Source organism: Dermacentor silvarum, chromosome 10, assembly GCF_013339745.2.
Source record: "Dermacentor silvarum isolate Dsil-2018 chromosome 10, BIME_Dsil_1.4, whole genome shotgun sequence".
Lineage (NCBI taxonomy): Eukaryota > Metazoa > Arthropoda > Arachnida > Ixodida > Ixodidae > Dermacentor > Dermacentor silvarum.
The window spans coordinates 79,535,488-79,551,947 of NC_051163.1; the positions used below are offsets into that span (position 1 = coordinate 79,535,488).

Below are 16,460 nucleotides of genomic sequence, written 5' to 3' on the forward strand. Positions count from 1 at the left end.
TGCGAAGAGACGACCAGTGCCACCTGTCGCATAAGCCATGAAATAACGAAAGCAACCACCACCACCACCCCTAGAGCCATCGGGTACGTAAGACCGCTACCGAGTGCCGACTCCATCGTTCTTTGCATGGGCGCGGCGTGCAGTCTCCTCAGAATAAAGCTAGGGCCGTGACTAGAGCGCTATAGTGTTAGAGCGCAAGCTCGAAGAAAAACCCGTCTGCGTCAAAATTGTAAAGAAAACACCGCTTTTTTTTTACTTATTTATTTCAGGAAAAACTTCGTTAAATCGGGTTTGGTGGCCATTAGTTTCGTTCATTCGGGTGAATGACAGCATTGAACCCTATGGGTACCTGCCGGGGAATGGAAATTTCTTCGTTAGATCGGTAACTTCGTAAAATAGGGTTTTGTTAGGTCGAGCTTTAACCATAATTCTCATATTCGATATTATCTGTGTTATTTGCAGTGCATCCACATTATCTTCCCATAACCAGATAATCGTCCATGTTGCCTTCTCTGGGAAGGGGGGGGGGGTTCTGTAAGAGTCCACCTAGTGGACTGTCCACATCGGCTTTCTGGGGCGGGGGGGGGGGGGGGGGTATTTTGTAAGAGTCCATCTAGTGGACTGTCCACTTCGGCTGTCGCCATTGGCTGCCGCTTCACGAGCGCGAATGTGCCAGCCAGTCTATTTCGCTCTCGTGAAGCTGTAGCCAATGGCGACAGCCGAAGTGTACAGTCCATTAGGTGGACTCCTACAGAATAGCCCCCCTGGTCTCTCGACGCGAGACTTCATGGGGTGCCCACTGCAAGGACCATATTTGAGATGTTGGTGCATGCAAAAGTCAGCCAACATTATTCCCCAGTAATAAAAGCATGTTCTCGCCCCGGGGGCAAAACCTGTAGGCACCTTCGAAGTGACCTCAAAATCAAAGGAACCGCAAATAGATATACACCCGAAGTGAAAACTAGCTTTAGTTGCACTAGCTCCGATCTAATTTATATGCTTGAGTGTTCCTTCTGTAAGAAACAACTTATCGGCGAAACGGGACAATCAATGAACGTCAGGTTAAACGGACATCGCGCGGACACAGCTAAAAAGCTTGCCAAAGCCGTCGCCGAGGATTTCAACCAACCAGGTCATAACTTTGATGAACTTAAACTCTACATGCTACAGGCAAATTTCCGTTCTGCGCGAGAAAGAAAATATAGAGAATCGTACCTCATCCATAAGTTCAAGACATTGCAACCAATAGGCATAAACGTTTCGAAGGGAGCTTTAGAATCTATTCGCTATGCTAAACTTCAAAGCATAGGCAACAGCACTTGGTTATTTTTTTATTGAGTTGTTTATTTTTTAAATATTTTTTCTCGTTATTTGATTGTCAGTAATATTCCAACTTCCCTTTGCTTTCACAAATTTTTTCGTCATTTTATTTTTACCCAAGTCGCCTGATGTCACTTTTATGTCATAGCGCTAGCAGCGCCGGTCTCTCCAGTGTTGGTCCTAGAGGCCAATGGAGGCGTCTCCTAATTTCAAGGCTGTGTCGATGGCTGACAGTCAGACACGATATGAATAAACGTTTTCTTTTTCTCTCTCAATGTGTTTCGGTTTTCGGGAGGGTTCGGGTGTGGTTGGTGTTTTTTTAGAGCGCAGCTCTTTGGCGGCCGTGCCTACGACGAGCGGCGGCGACGGCGTAACCGAGCGAACGAGCACAGCGACAGATGAGAGCGAACGCGGAGCGCAGCAGGACATGAAAAAAAAAAAAAAAACAAAAAAAAAAAAAAAAAAACGGCGAGAGCGAAGAGAGGATGAGGAGGTGGAGGGCGCAGCGGAAGCATGACGCGGAAAGCAGAGGAGGTGGGGGTTGAAGCCTAATGTCGCAAGATTCTGTCTGCTCCGCTTAGTGCTTTACAATCAGATTTCTTCGCTTGTGCCCACTGATTCTCTTTTCATCCGTGTGGCCATTTCCTGCCGCGCTAACACTGAATGTCTAGTTGGGCTATGTCCTGGCTTGTGTATAGGTTAATCTAAGAAATGTAGCATATAAGTTTACAAATGAGTAGTGCATCAGGCATTCGCAACCACGCCCGATTTCTGTAGTTCTATATAAGGATTTGAAGTTCTACGACTCATGTGTAGAATCTGTTCGACTTGCTCGGATAAATATTGTATTGTCGCTGCACTCCCTCCGTCTTGCCGAAGGTACAGCTCCAACATTTTAATTTGATTCATTGTGGTATATTTTTTTCTTCATTGAATAATGAGTGCCGGTGTTGGCACCAGCTTTTCGGCGTAAACAAACAATATCTCTGAATTTTCTGGGGAGCATGTATGTCGAGTCAGTGGCTTTTGCAGCATCGTGCGCAGATTCCGGGGCTCTCTGCAGCGTGTCCTGGGGACGTATTCTCGGACGATTGCTTTCGGCAATACTATCGCTTTCGCGTGACGCAGTGCTCAACCGGCCAATCAGCTCATCCGGTTTTGCTCAACCAGACAATAAGCGCGCACCTAAATTGATATTGCGGAAAGTGACAGCCCGAGAATACGCCCCCTGGAGAGCCCTTGTTGAGCCAAATTGCGAGGTGGTCTTGATTAACTGAATTTTATTTAAATTATGGGGCTTTACGTGACAAAACCACGGTCGAAGCGCATTTGTGCAGTCACTGTTGACGTCGGCGTTGCCGTGCTGTCCTGCTGTCGATGACGCATACGCGGCTCGCACGTGGATGATTAGGCCTCCGGAAGCGCGAAGCGCGTTCGGCTGCAAAAGCGATGAAGCCGAGTGGACGCACCGTCCCTGTCAGCTCAGTCGGTTATGCCGGAGCTATGGCAGTGTTCCGGCTTCGACTGGTGGTATGAACGTTGTGCGCACTCAGATTAGCATCCCTGTCGGGCAGCTGTGCGCATACTACTGCGTGGTGAACTTCAAGTAAAATTGACGGATTCCTTTCTTTAGACGCTGAACGACGCCGACAGTTTTCCTTCGGTATCGTCTCGTGCCCTACCAAGGTGCGACGGCGGCTGCAACGCCGCTGGCACGCCCCTCATCGCGCTAGCGTACTGAGGCGGCTGCAACACAACGTTAAACGCTTAAGCGTCGCTAACGTCGTTAGCGTCGTTCTACAAACGTCGTCGCCACAACACAACGTTAAACGTGGTTAAACGTCGCTATAAATTGTTGGCCTTAAGGCGAAACTTAAAATGCTTTAAAAGCGATGACGCTCGCCTCCGCGCATCCTCGGCGTCAGCCTTGCGGGGGAAAGAAAAAAAAAACCAGAAAGCTCGCCTTCGCATATTCGTTGCTGCACGATCATGAGAAAGTAAGCGCTTCTTGTGGATAGAATGGATTGGAATTGCGATACCTATAATGCATGCGCATGCTGCCTCTGAAACCACGATGAGTTCAAGGCGTCGGTCGTAATCCCTAGTAGTCAGTAACTCCGCTTAACAAAAGGCTGGGTATAATTTCTATGCGCCAGCCCTTGTTTGTGTATGTGAGCGCGCGTGCGTGGGTGTGTGCGTGTGCACGTGTTTCGACGCTCTGTGTACTTACAGAAAGCTTCGCTGCATAAGGATTTCAACTCGTTGGATCTGCTGCATTTTGTTTTCAAGATCTAGGATTAACAAGCGCTCCACGCTGCGCATACGCCACGTACGATCCATCACCTTGCCTGCACTTAAATATAAAGAGATGGGGCACACTTTGCTGAGAGCAAGATTTCGTTGGTTTAGGAATGAATATTGCGGTTGATACTTGCCATTCTTTGAAAAGTGTACCGCCTTTACGAACCTTTGCCGATATTCACAAAGTTTTCTTTCGTTTATACTCTCTGCCATTGGGCAACCGCATTCTCTAATAATATGTCGAGCATCAGGATTGGCTCAAATTTTTCTTACGAACAATTTTACCCTACGAAAGTTTTGTGAATTCGGGCCCTTGTGATTTGTTCTAAATACAGTTGCCTTTCTGACACATTTCTGAGCTGCGTTTTCAGTTATACCATCTGATCCTGGCGCGTTATTATATAAGGTTTGTTTTCGATATGACCAGTGGTAACCGGGGGGCGAAAGAGGCGGGCGGGAAGGGGTGGGGGGCACGTGCCCCCTCTCACCCTCCCCAACCCCCTGGTCGATTGCGGACAATACCGGAAAGAACAGACACATGATGAAAACCACATACGTGTCGCCTTTAATTGCACCTGGAGGCAGAAAAAAAGTAAATCAATGTTCCGGCACGGCACCGTATATTGCACAGGTCGGCACGCATACCCGGTCAAGCTTTTAGAAAAAGGTAAACAGATGCCTTTGCCGACGAAAACCACGACTGAAAAAAAAAAAAAAAATACGGAGAAGAAAATCACACGATGTTGACACCAACAGGAAGAAAACAAGTTCATTAGTCGAACGGAGGGTAGCCATGCATACGGTGCACACAAAAAAAAGGACCTTCGTCGATCGCCTTTTGTACAAAAAAGCCTATCGTCTCGCGTATATGTACAGTGCTTTCGCGTGAAGTACTTCCTGAGTGGAAGTCGAACGCGAAAAGAGGAAAAATAGCGACAGGGCGTGAAGAATAAACAAAGAACATCAACACTAAAACTGTACTTTTCGCCGCCGCAGTGGTAGTTATTAGGGTTCGCAAAAAAAAAAAATGTTAAAGGGACACTAAATATGACACTTGACAATATTGACAATAACGCTATGGTAAACCAGTTCAGGCTGGTAAAGCATTCTTTCAATAGTATTTGTTTCGATAGTCTATCTTAATTAACTCACCGCGAAAATGCCTATTAGTGGAGCAAATAACGTCCTTTTGAATTTCGCGCCGTAACGCCAGCACCGTTACGTTATTGTGACGTCATTAAATAAACTTTTTTTTTTTGCATTTGGGCCGTTTTCACGCCGGAAAAGTTCTCGAAAAACTTGTCGTACGTTGAGCCTCTCACTCGCTTATAATTAAATGTGGTCATTCTCTACCGCAGTACAATTAAATATGCTTTAGCAGACGCTGCCAACATCCGTGACGTCACGACAAACTGGTGCGGGAACTTGAGGGTGGGTCACCACCTATGGTTTCGGTATTGCGCGCTTTCTCCTGTAAGCGCGGACGTTTTGCCACTCCGGGAGTGTAATTCACTAATATAACTTAATGTAACATTTTTCTTGAGTGCCCTTTTATATAAATATGCAAGAGATGTGAGGAAGCAGCTTGCAGAGTTGCACGTGGAGCTCGCTGAAAATTTGCGTCGTCTGGAGTTAGGAGATTGCAAAAAAAAAGGAAACTCTTTCTGCGCATACAATTGCAAAGGGTGGTCATTTGCATATTACACATTTTCTTTCTTTTGCACGTTTTATCAGCAAAAATACGGTGCTAACCGTATGCTCCCTCCCGCGCTTACGCCATGGTGCTGAAACGCCCCTTCCCAAAAAAATGGCGCATTACTTTCACAAAAAAAAGCACACGCAAAGTTCACGGCCTGTGTTTTTCGCCCAGGAGTGGGTGACCGCGCATAGCACGGCTGTTTAAAAAAAAAAAAAATGCCATAGTGGGACGCAGAGAGTCAGCGAATGGCTAGAATCTATCCACTTCTGTTTAAATTATCCTTCATGCAAAGCAACTTCGCCTGAAACCTTTCTTTTGCTCTTGATACTACACCTGAAAACGAGAATTTTCAAGTGGCACAGTCAAGACGACGGTCACCCTATATGTACTTAGTAAAAAGGCCGTTAAAACGGTACAGGGAAAAAGATAGACTGTATATGCAGACTACGCGTTTTTCGCACCTGTGTCGATACCGGTGAGTGAAGTCGTTTCCTTCTCACAACAACCGACGAGGCTCCGCCGGCGGGCAAGGAAAAAGTCTAGACAATCAACAGGAAGTTGGCGAGTTTCTCACGTCACTTTTCTAACCGCAGAAGTCGGTAGACGTCACGAAACCTCCATGTATGGAGCTCTAGCACATATACTTAAAAAACTGTCGACATCGACGCATGAAGAGAAAAAAGAAGAAGGAAGAACAGACAAGGACAGTAGAAGGTGGAAAAGGGGTCTAAGTGGTGCAGACAGGCGACCCGAAACAACCGGCAGCATTGTCGATAATAATGTTAACGCACCTGTTGCATCAGAAAAACACACGCACAACCGAAATGTGTCGCATCGGCAGTTTAATTTTCTCCAACAGGCGCCTACGAACGGCGCCACCTTAGCAGAACGACCAAGCTTTAGAACGCAGAAAGTTTGGTTTGACTGCTAGTGGGAGTCAGTCTCTGCAGTGCAACTAGACGCCTTACGCGATTGGTTGATTAGTCGACAAATCAGCTGTGAGTACTCAGGAGACCTTGCATGCACGGACATTTCGGGTTAATTACTTTCGCGACGACGCAGATGTCTACAACCGTTAGCTGAGTTTTCAGAAAATAAAGGCAGTCTGACGGAGATTTGGATAACCGCACGAACGGAGGTTCCTGACGTGAACCACGTGATCCCAGCTAGTCGACCTCCTGTAAAGTTGGAAACGAGTGCAGTCAAACAGTTAAAATTAGCTGAGCATGCCCTAACAAAAATTGTACATCACATTAAATAGGGTCACAACAGAAAGTATGCAGAAGAAAATAAGTCCGTAGGGGAATACAATAGAAGTTACATAACTTCTGTAAGGGAGGACGCTCATCGGCGAACCACAACGCAAAAATCCGACTGGGTCACTTGCCTAAAACCTAGCGTTACATTCGTAAAAGTTGGCATTCACTCGTTCCTGCTCTCGTAACTGGCGCGAGGATTTCCCATACGCTCCCCGTTTGAGCGTTTTGTAACGTCACAACGTAAACACACCAACACAGCCATTGCTGCAAGGGTGCACCGCGCGCTGTCGTTCGCGGCGGCGTCATGTTAACAGTCCGATCGTGCTGTACACGATACAAGTCAGCACCATGCTATGGGCGTGACACTGAAATCCGAGCGTTGAACAAACTACGCACGGAACAGTGACATAGCCTCTGAGATCCCACGGCGTGCACGGCCAACGCGTTCTCACGGATCTTGGAGGCCACGGCAGTGGATCGTATTTTGTAAGCCCTCCGCCAGGGAGGCCCTGTTTCGCATGGGCGTGCGTGTAAAGTACTACAGGAAAGAAAGTTCTTGAGAAGGCGTTATACAACTAACAGCTCAGCACCGTGAAAGTTGACGCACAGTGTTGCTATCTTTCCCATCTCTATTCCCCGACGATTAGAAGAATTTGGTCAGTCACTTAAAACACTTCTGTATGCGCCGTGAAATCGTTGGCGATCCCGTTCCGTAGAACAGCTACGAGCTGTTTGCCCCTAATAACACTGCAAAAACGCTAGAAATCGAAAAGAGGCTACAATAATCGTTCAAGAAAACTCACCAGCTATAGCCGAAGAGTGACTATCGCTCACGCTCTACAGCCGGCGTTTGAAAAATGCCGGTCTTTTTTTTTTTTTCCTTCCTTCCACAACAACAGGCGAGATGTATGTTTGGAGGCGTAACTGTCTGTACACGCTTGATAGGATTACAATATTTCACAACGCTGCGCACCTCGATAAAGTTTTGTGCCGAAACCCACCATTGCACAAGGACTTGCGTGAAAAAGATTGAGAGACGACGAACACACACATAAAGGGCGCTATCACGACTTGCACATATCGCTTGAGCAAGAACTGTTCCAGTCGTCTTCCGTGATGTGATGCACAAGTTCGAGGGACAGGCGATCGCGACAACACACACGCGCACACACAGCGACATACGCACAAAGAAGACCGTAGGTTCTTCGAGACGGGCGTTTGTGAACACATCCCACTATGCACCGGGCATTCATAAGTACATTAGGGAGAAACCGAAAAAAACGTACATATGGCCTTTTTGAGGAAGAACGGTCGAACGTCGTTTACAATGCCAATGCGCATTCCGTTGCTTCCGGTCACAATAGGCGATGGAGAATCTTAGCTTTTTGTCTGGTTGGATGGCGTTACCCATAGATTTATTTTCACAAGCACGGCGTCGGTGAGGTGAAGTGAAGTAGTCATACCCCGAACAAGCGGCGTTGAAAACCTGCATTTATTCTTTACGACTAGACGGAGCGCGTAGTTTGCTCATTTTAATTCGAGAACCGTGTCCGGTTAGAGAAGCAAAGTCAAGATTGGCTTTCCTGCGCGGAGCGTAACGCTATTTGTAACCACTCCATATCAACACCTCGCAAGGCCTAATGAATGCGTACTCAGTTAAGATGGAGGCTGTTCGGATGTTTTGGTTCTACTGTGCATAGAAGAAGAGTTCTTGACTACCGTACAAGGTTATGGCCAGCTGTCAGTGACCATAACAAGCTCATTACACGCTCACAGAGCGACGTTGCGCAACCAAGTCGCAACATCGCTCCGTGGAGACAGCCTGGACATCGTCCATGTTCATTCTTGCCGTCTGCTGCGAAACGTGCCACGTCCTACCTCAGTCGTGCAATAAGCTCTAACCAAACTGTGAGCGCTGATAACCTGCAACCTGATAACAAGCGACTAAACAACTTTAACTGGACAAATGTTTGCCTAATAACGGCACGGGACAACGATGATTCTTATAGCTTGGGCCTACTTGTGTTTACCGGAAATTTCTCTTGCCTGGACATGTATTTCTCCAGAAGTGGCAGTAAAGAACTGACTACCATGTAAGTTTTTTTTCTTTCTCTCTCTGAATTATAGGCTAGAAGCTTGCGCAGAACGGGAGTTCTGACACTGCTGCAAGATCGTCGGACGTGGCTGTAAGATTACAATGAAGTGACAAGTGACACCTTGCCCATTCCTTAGATATGCGGTTTTAGTGATTCCGCTGGCAGCCTGCCATTTCCACGAACAGCAATGTGCACCAACGAAGCGCACTGTGTTCAAGCGAACACATCAAAGTACTGATGAATGCAACTGGAACTTAGCCTCTCAATTTAGCGGGTTTTTGTTAATGACTCCACCGGACTCTTAAACATTTCACAAGGCGCCGTCGCTCAACTATGTGCTTCAATGTCGGCCCTCTGCGATTCTTGAGCTATTATTTCGTTATCCAGCACCTTCAGAGCTCACTCGAAGAAGCAGGACTGGAAGTGCGTTCCTCAAGCAGCCCATCTAATCCCAGAGGAACGACGTCGAACCATACAGGCTCCTTCAAATGTGTGGCAACGTCATTTACAACTCCAAGAACTTGAGTTAACCCTCCAAGTGGAGAAATGAATAAAGAATACGGGCTTAAATATGAGTTCCAAGATCGAGCTGCGCGTGGATTTCTGGGGCCATTGAGTAAGCCTAAAATTCCCGCGCCTCTACTCGGGGCAGCATTAAATGATTAAAGAATACGGGCATAAACATGGCCTTCGAGATCAGTATATGACATAAGTCTAACATGCTCGCGCGTCTGGTCGAGGCAGCATTAAAGCGAGGAAATGTCGGTAAGCGAGCAATTTGTTTTTCCACTCTCATTTTCACGTTTTTCGTACCGGCTCTAGGCAGTGAAGAGTGCTACATGGTATGAAAATGGGATCGCCTCTGATCGAAATGTTACAAGTGCCATCTATCGATGCCCATAGCGACACTTCCACATACGCTGCTTCATTTTCCGCGACCATTATGCGGCGAGAGGGGTTAAAAGAATGCTCAAGTAGCGACAGAAAAAACTTCGTGAGTTGGGCGAGAAAACTGACGTAACTTTGAAGTCATACACGCTAACAGGCGACGATAAAAGGGGTAGAGAAGGTGACACGCCGAAAGACACAATCCTAAACAGTTAACTGATCGGCTATAGACGACACCACAGGCACACATACGCACGAAAGAAAAAAACAATAGAATTCAGTAGCAAGCCGGGCCAAAGATGGCGCTTCACATCGCAATGTGCACTTTCAGGGGGTGAAGTCCGCGGGTGCTGAAGACAGAGATAATCATCAATTTGGAGTCATTTCACGGGTGCCGCATTAGCGGCAGACTAGATAAAAAGGTCACAGTCACCGTTCCTAAGGGTAGACGAGTTTTGATTCTTGAAGGAAAAGTGCCCCGGTTGACGGCACTGACTTGCGTTGGCCGAACGCACACTGATATGCCTTGATCGAGTTATTTCTGCGAGGCTCGACTGGTTTCACAAGCCGTCACGTGAGACGATCCTCAGTGGTCCATCTCGTTTGCTTGCGCTTATATCGGTAGAATCAACAGGGGCGAACGCTTTATCATCACATCGTTCAACAACATCCTCGTTTGAGTTAAGCGTTCGAGCAGGTAGACGTTCATGGAAGTCAACCATCACTGCGTTCCTGTCGATATTTCGGACTTTCGTCTATCTGCAGCTCTTCGTTAAGGAGCTGCGAACGGTGGAGCTGGCCGAAACAGAAGATCGAGCTCGATTCTCTGTAAAATGACCTTCAGCACTTCTGAAAGAATCGCAGGTCGGTGTACTGAATCAACGGCTCAAAGCTGGCAGTAGCAATCGTGTTTATATATTGCAGCCGCGGTTCCAAAGGCTTAAAGCTGCGGTGTTCCTATAGAACTGATCTCAGGTGGGGAGGAGGGTTTAGCAGGCTTTCGCACTTGTAATGTGGCGGTGATAAAGAACGCAGAACAAAATCGACGCCTGAGCTTTATCTCTTCTTTTTCTTTCCTTTTGGAGGCGTCTTCCAAGATAGGTGGGTGAACTCGGGACGATGGAAGCAAGATTTCTCAGGTGGACGTGTGCGTCCCAGCGTGGCGGTGCAAGCGGTGCGGCTTCTGCGACAAATCGCTGTATGCAAAGAGGCACGTGGCGCAAAAGTTACACCGTGGAACGTCCATCGTCGCGTGTAGTCGGGTTTTAAACGCGCCGTTCTCAGACGAAAGCGCACCCAAACATTTCAAAGTGACACAGATTCGGCGCTGCACACGCACACACACACAGACAGATGGGCAGTCGCAGCGGCATCGAGGTCATCGCGCCGTCTGCTACGAGCTTTGGTTTCCTACTGCGCAGTTTGTTGTGCATCCACGTGGAGGCAATGACGTCAGCGTGCTTTTTATCTTTTTTTTCTTCTTCTGTTTCGCTTGCTATAATCAGCGGTGGCGACTATGTTGGTGGCGGCGGCGGCAGCGGCGGCGTGCGGGGCCTTTCAAACCCAAAAGCAGGACGAGGATTTCGCGAAAAGCGTGGCGGCGAGCAGAAGGGCAAGTGAGGCGGTCTGCGATGCGCTGGCGCGGCCACATTGCCTTTTCAGTTCGGCCTCCTGCGAGCAGACAGAAAAAGAGAACACGTAAGAGAACACGTAGGAGAACACGTAAGCAACAAATGCAAATGTAAGATTTCAAACTACGTAAATTGGGAAAATCAGCAGCGGCGGCCGAAGAATTATAGTATTTTGTTTATTTCCGCTAGTTCGATGTACGCAGAGTCATTTGGCATTGCAGCGGTGGTGAGGGGAAGTGGCAGATTCAGAAATAAACGCAGAGAGACAGAATTATATATTGTACAATAGAAACCTCAACAGGCTTGGGCAACCTTGAGAAATCACAACGCAAATCACAACCCCCGCTAAGCTCACTGAACACCGGGCAAACTACAAGAAATGAAACGCTTCCAAGGTCTTGCAGAGGCTATAACTGATATTTCGCGATTGTGTTCTCCAAAGTACACGCTTTATGGTCACAAAGCTTCGAGATGATACACCGAGTCAAAGCAGACTGCAGCTTTCCCACTTAAACCGCCATTCCGTTTGGCACGGCCCTTAACGCGGCATCATTTATGAGTGCGCACATTTTTACGCTTTCAAGTTAGCAGGCACAAATTACACTGAATAATAGAAAGATCCGAGTGCGCTTGGATGTACTGGTCATTTTTCATTACGCCTAAAGGTAGCGTCGATGTTATTAACATGTTCAGGAGCAACATACAGTCAAATTGAGCGCCATGCGTGATGCTAGGTATCCTGTAATATGTCCCTTAGCTCCTCAGTTACAAATTATTGGTTCCAGCAGCTTTTGCGGCGACTGATGCGAACTTTAGACACAGCATTACTTTAGGCCTAATATAGCATTATGTAGGGCAAATTACCATCATTGAGGGCCAAGAGCGCCGGTTACCATGTGAAAACGCGTAGATTTATAAAGGTTAGCGTGTTTAGTTTTGTAACTTGTGACACTAAGCAGGGCGGTCCACAGGTAAAAAATTGTAACGGTCTGATGTCACACAGGTATCCTTACGATTGTCATCGAGCCCGACGAAGATTGAGTTCCCTACGCATCGAGTGCTGCTATACGTTCGCTTTCAATCATTACTGTGCTCGATCCACCATGCAGTCAATCGCGATCGACCTTCTAGGTCACGGCCGTAGGCTGAAGTCTGCACCGCAGTTTGTACTGCGCACTAGGCAAACTTATAAAGTGCTTGGGAACCACTTAGCCGACTCCTGCTGGTTCAGAGCTCACCCAACTTGATTAGGATTCTTGGCTCGTGTAATAGCGATCATTGTCGATCGCAATGGACAAATTCAGTACCGATCGGGCTCGGGTCACGATGAAAAGTGTCAATGTGACACAGGTACAATCTGCGGCTTCCACTTTGCAGCTGCTCTAGCTTGAAGTGTCCGCAAGGCACCACAGAAGAGTGTAGAAACGTGCCACCAAACACAGTGCCGTAGCCTGCCGGTTGCAGACGATTTCCAGAGGGGAAAATTCGCACATGCTCTACGCTCACGTGTTCCCTTTAACAGTGGGACGTACTGTACAGACTTCTGTACCGTTAAGAAAGGCGCCCGCGTGATGTGTGTGCACAACGTGCCTCGGCGTGGTAGTTGATGCAGACGTCGGGCCTCTGTCGCGGCAGGCTGCTCTGGTTGCAGAAGATGGCCTCGTCGGGAACCACCTCGCGCTGTGCCAGCGGTGCAGGGGTGCTGGTGCAGTTGCAGTCGGTGAACACGGCCAGCATGACCAGGTTGCTGGAGGGCACCGGCTGCACGATGAACTGCTTGTCGCAACTGCGGTCGCTGCACTTGGACAGCTTGCCCTTGATGGGCTCCGGCTCCATGGGCTGCATCTCGAACAGCTCGATCTCCATGTCGCAGGGACGCGCCCGCGTCTTGCTAGGGATGGGCGGCGCGTCGTCGGCCGCGTAGTCGCCGTAGTCGTAGTCACCTGCACGCGCACCACAAGATGAAATGCTGCAGAAACCGTCGAAGGTGACTGTCAAAGTAAGCGAACGGCCTCATGTGGTCCACAGAAATCAAATGGACATACTTGAGACTTGGCAAATCAGTTCTTCGGAAGTTCTTCGGCAAAAAGTTCACGAAAATGGGGATAAATTACCATCCACCCGACTCTAGCACGTAGCTACAAAGGAAACCCCTACGGCTTTCTCAGAAAGAAAACTCTTTGTAGTTTCGTGCCACCAGCCGCTTGGATGCCAATTTGCTCATTTTTCACAAACTTCCCTCCGCCTTGCGCGCTTACAAAGAACTTATTTGCCATATGACTGCTCGACGTCGAAGGGTGGTGAGCCGACGACGGAAAAGATGGCTGATGTGCTGATGGCCGATAGCCAAGATGAGCCGAAACAGTACCTATGGCTTAATCGTATCGCACGCAACTGCTCCTGCTTGTGACATGAGCTGGCTGCAGGCGACGAAATAATGTTGCTTTGCTGTTTTCAGCGTTTAAGTTTCCTTTATGTCTTCTACTGCTGCTTCTCAGATTGTTTGCTGATGACTTTGGAACAAGCGGTTCTTCGGTAGCCTATTTTCATATGGCTACATATGGCTAGCTGGCTAGACACAACTTTAGCGTGTTGCTATTGTTACAATAATATCACTTGTTGCTATCGTTACTAATATAAGCAGGCGGACAACGCAGAACACGCAGTAAATATAATGCGAAGCGCGCAAATCAAGGAAAGTCGTCAGGGAAACCGTAGGTTCTGCCTTTTTTTTGTATGTGTGCTTTGTGTTATGTGTCGGGTGCTATGTGCCGGCGTATGTTTCTGCGTCTAATTCCGGTAAACGGCAGACAATTTTAACTACTCGCCAAGTGCAACGCTGATCAATAGAAATCCTAGACTTGTTTTCAATAGCATTACAACCAACACACACGCGATGAGATTTATGCCACTGCGAGGTAAAAAAAAAAGGTTTGGTGTAATGTTGGTTTTTAGTGCTTTGTCAGTGACGAACACAATTAGAACAGATCCACTGAGCGCTTGCTTACTTGATGTGACGATCCACTCTAGGCTGAACACGTTGTAGACTTCGAAGTGCATCACCAGCCTGCAGTATAGAGGCGAAAACATGGTTTGGCAGTATGCTCAAGGAACAACATGATGGGTAACAGAGTTTATCTGACAGAAAGAGCTTAACGTACACGACGAGCTTCTTCCAGACCCAGGCAAGTACGTTCCACAGTGCATGGAATGGCTGAAAAGAAAAAAAAAAAAACAGCGACCATAGGTTCAGTGGCTCTTGAATACTGTAAACCATTTACATCATTAAGAGTCTGTAAGGGTGCAAATAGGTCTAAAACTCACACCCGTACATCCGTAAAGGGTTTAAAGGCGTAAGTTAGACAGAAAGCACTATTAGGAATCCTTAAGGGTGTAAATTTGTGTAGAGTTCACACCCTTACGTCCGTAAAGGGTCTGAGGATGTAAGTTAGACAGAAATCCCCATTAAAAGTCTTTAAGGGTGCAAATAGGTCTAAAACTCCCACCCTTACGTCCGTAAAGGGTCTAAGGGTGTAAGTTAGGCCGAAAGCACTATTAGGAGTTTTCAAGGGTGCAAATTGGTCTAAAGCTCGCGCCCTTACACCCATAAAAGGTGCAAGTTAGACAGAGAGTACTATTAAGGGTGCAAATCGGTTTGCAGGGTAGCTTGGTTATAGTGCAACAGCCTACAAACAGCATATGTAATCCTATGCGCGCAGTCCGCGGTCTGCCACGTAAAATGTCAGTAGAACTAATGACCACTTTAACTACATGCCTGCCGCGTTGCTTGTTTTCCAATCAGAGTGACAGTCCAATCTGCTAGCAGTCGGCAGTTCTTCCGGCGTGGTCGGGAATCTCAAGTCATCTTACAAAAGCAATATTTTGCTTCAAATTGAAATTTCTCGTAATTGTATACGCTACAACCTAGCATTAGTTTCCAAGCTGCCGAACGTGTCGGTATCCGGCGCTTGTTGCTTTTGGTGATGACAACAGACGTGCCAAAAACCTCGGAGGCAGCAGTGCGTGATTTTGGATTACAAGAGTGCAACCGCAGCGCTCGCAGCGTACAATGATGGAGATAAGAAAGCTAGGATTGGAATCACACTTAGGGCTCACGCGAAAGTTACAGTAAAGGAGGCGCTGGCTGGTAATCGGAGAGCTTGTAGAGTTTGATCTCGTTCATTGCGGCTAAACAGCAAGACAATCGATTAACACTTTCGCCTATGCGTTGCACTGGTAACCAGTATATCCTCTTTCCATCTCGGCCGAAACTCTCATACTTCTGCAGCAGTTCTGTAGCTTGTACTTCAGGCTAGCCACTAGGGGAGCGAGATTAATGTTCGAATCACTACAGCAGTTGAAATCTCGCCAGTTGCACAACAAGCCAACGAAGTACGAAGTGTGCAACCAACTTTCTTCCCCCTCGTTTCCTTTCATTCTCTCTTTTGTTTTTAAGTCGCGACTTACACTTGTCCGAAAGTTTGCGGGTCCAGACGGCGTGATCTTGTCCTTGCAGATAGCTTGGTAGTCGTATATTCTCACCCTAAAGGAAGAAGCACGAAGATAAGAAAATGGATCACTCTTTCAGATGTGAACTCACTTTTGGTGTAAGTGATAATGAATTCTCACCTCTTGTAAACGTTGTACTTGACCATTGACAGGAACAGCGTGTCGTCTATCTCACCGAAAAATTTTCCTACCTGGTAATTGGTAAGATAAAAAGAAAAAGAATCAGTTACTCTTTCCATGGCCTTCAAGCTATGTGTTCAGGTCCTTCGCAGAGCCCCTAGAGACACTTTTCAGAGATTTTTTCCACTGCACAACCGGCGAGTTAAACTGAACGTACCTTGTTGCTTTTAAGAGACAAATAAAAAGACAACTTTTAAATTAGGAATTCAACATCTTTACACAAATAGGCGAAACACACACACACACACACACACACACACACACACACACACACACACACACACACACACACACACACACACACACACACACACACACACACACACACACACACACACACACACACACACACACACACACACACACACACACACACACACACACACACACACACAAAACTGAAGCTTCTACTTTATGGCTCCTAACATGGAACCAAAAAACAGCTATCACAATCTTCTAAATTTCATCTGTAGGAGTGCCCGAATAGAACTGAAATATGACTTGTTAGTTGACAATACAGTTGAAACCATTACATCGTTTAGGGTCCTTTGCTGAAGCCCTACAGATCTTTGGTATA

The 16,460-nt window shown here is 47.2% G+C and overlaps 1 protein-coding gene across 1 annotated transcript in view; it reads right to left on the reverse strand.

Moving 5' to 3' along the window:
• Window positions 1-4,163: 4,163 nt before the first annotated feature.
• LOC119466161 (voltage-dependent calcium channel subunit alpha-2/delta-3-like) overlaps window positions 4,164-16,460 on the reverse strand; it is a 37,161-nt gene continuing 24,864 nt past the window's right edge. Inside the window, exons 13-18 of the mRNA XM_037726658.2 lie at window positions 15,824-15,894; window positions 15,662-15,737; window positions 14,356-14,408; window positions 14,203-14,261; window positions 12,785-13,137; window positions 4,164-11,234 (exon numbers count right to left, since the gene is read on the reverse strand). Of these exons, the coding sequence (XP_037582586.1) occupies window positions 11,121-11,234; window positions 12,785-13,137; window positions 14,203-14,261; window positions 14,356-14,408; window positions 15,662-15,737; window positions 15,824-15,894 (726 nt within the window). The 3' untranslated portion in view covers window positions 4,164-11,120. The remainder of the gene's footprint in view (window positions 11,235-12,784; window positions 13,138-14,202; window positions 14,262-14,355; window positions 14,409-15,661; window positions 15,738-15,823; window positions 15,895-16,460) is intronic.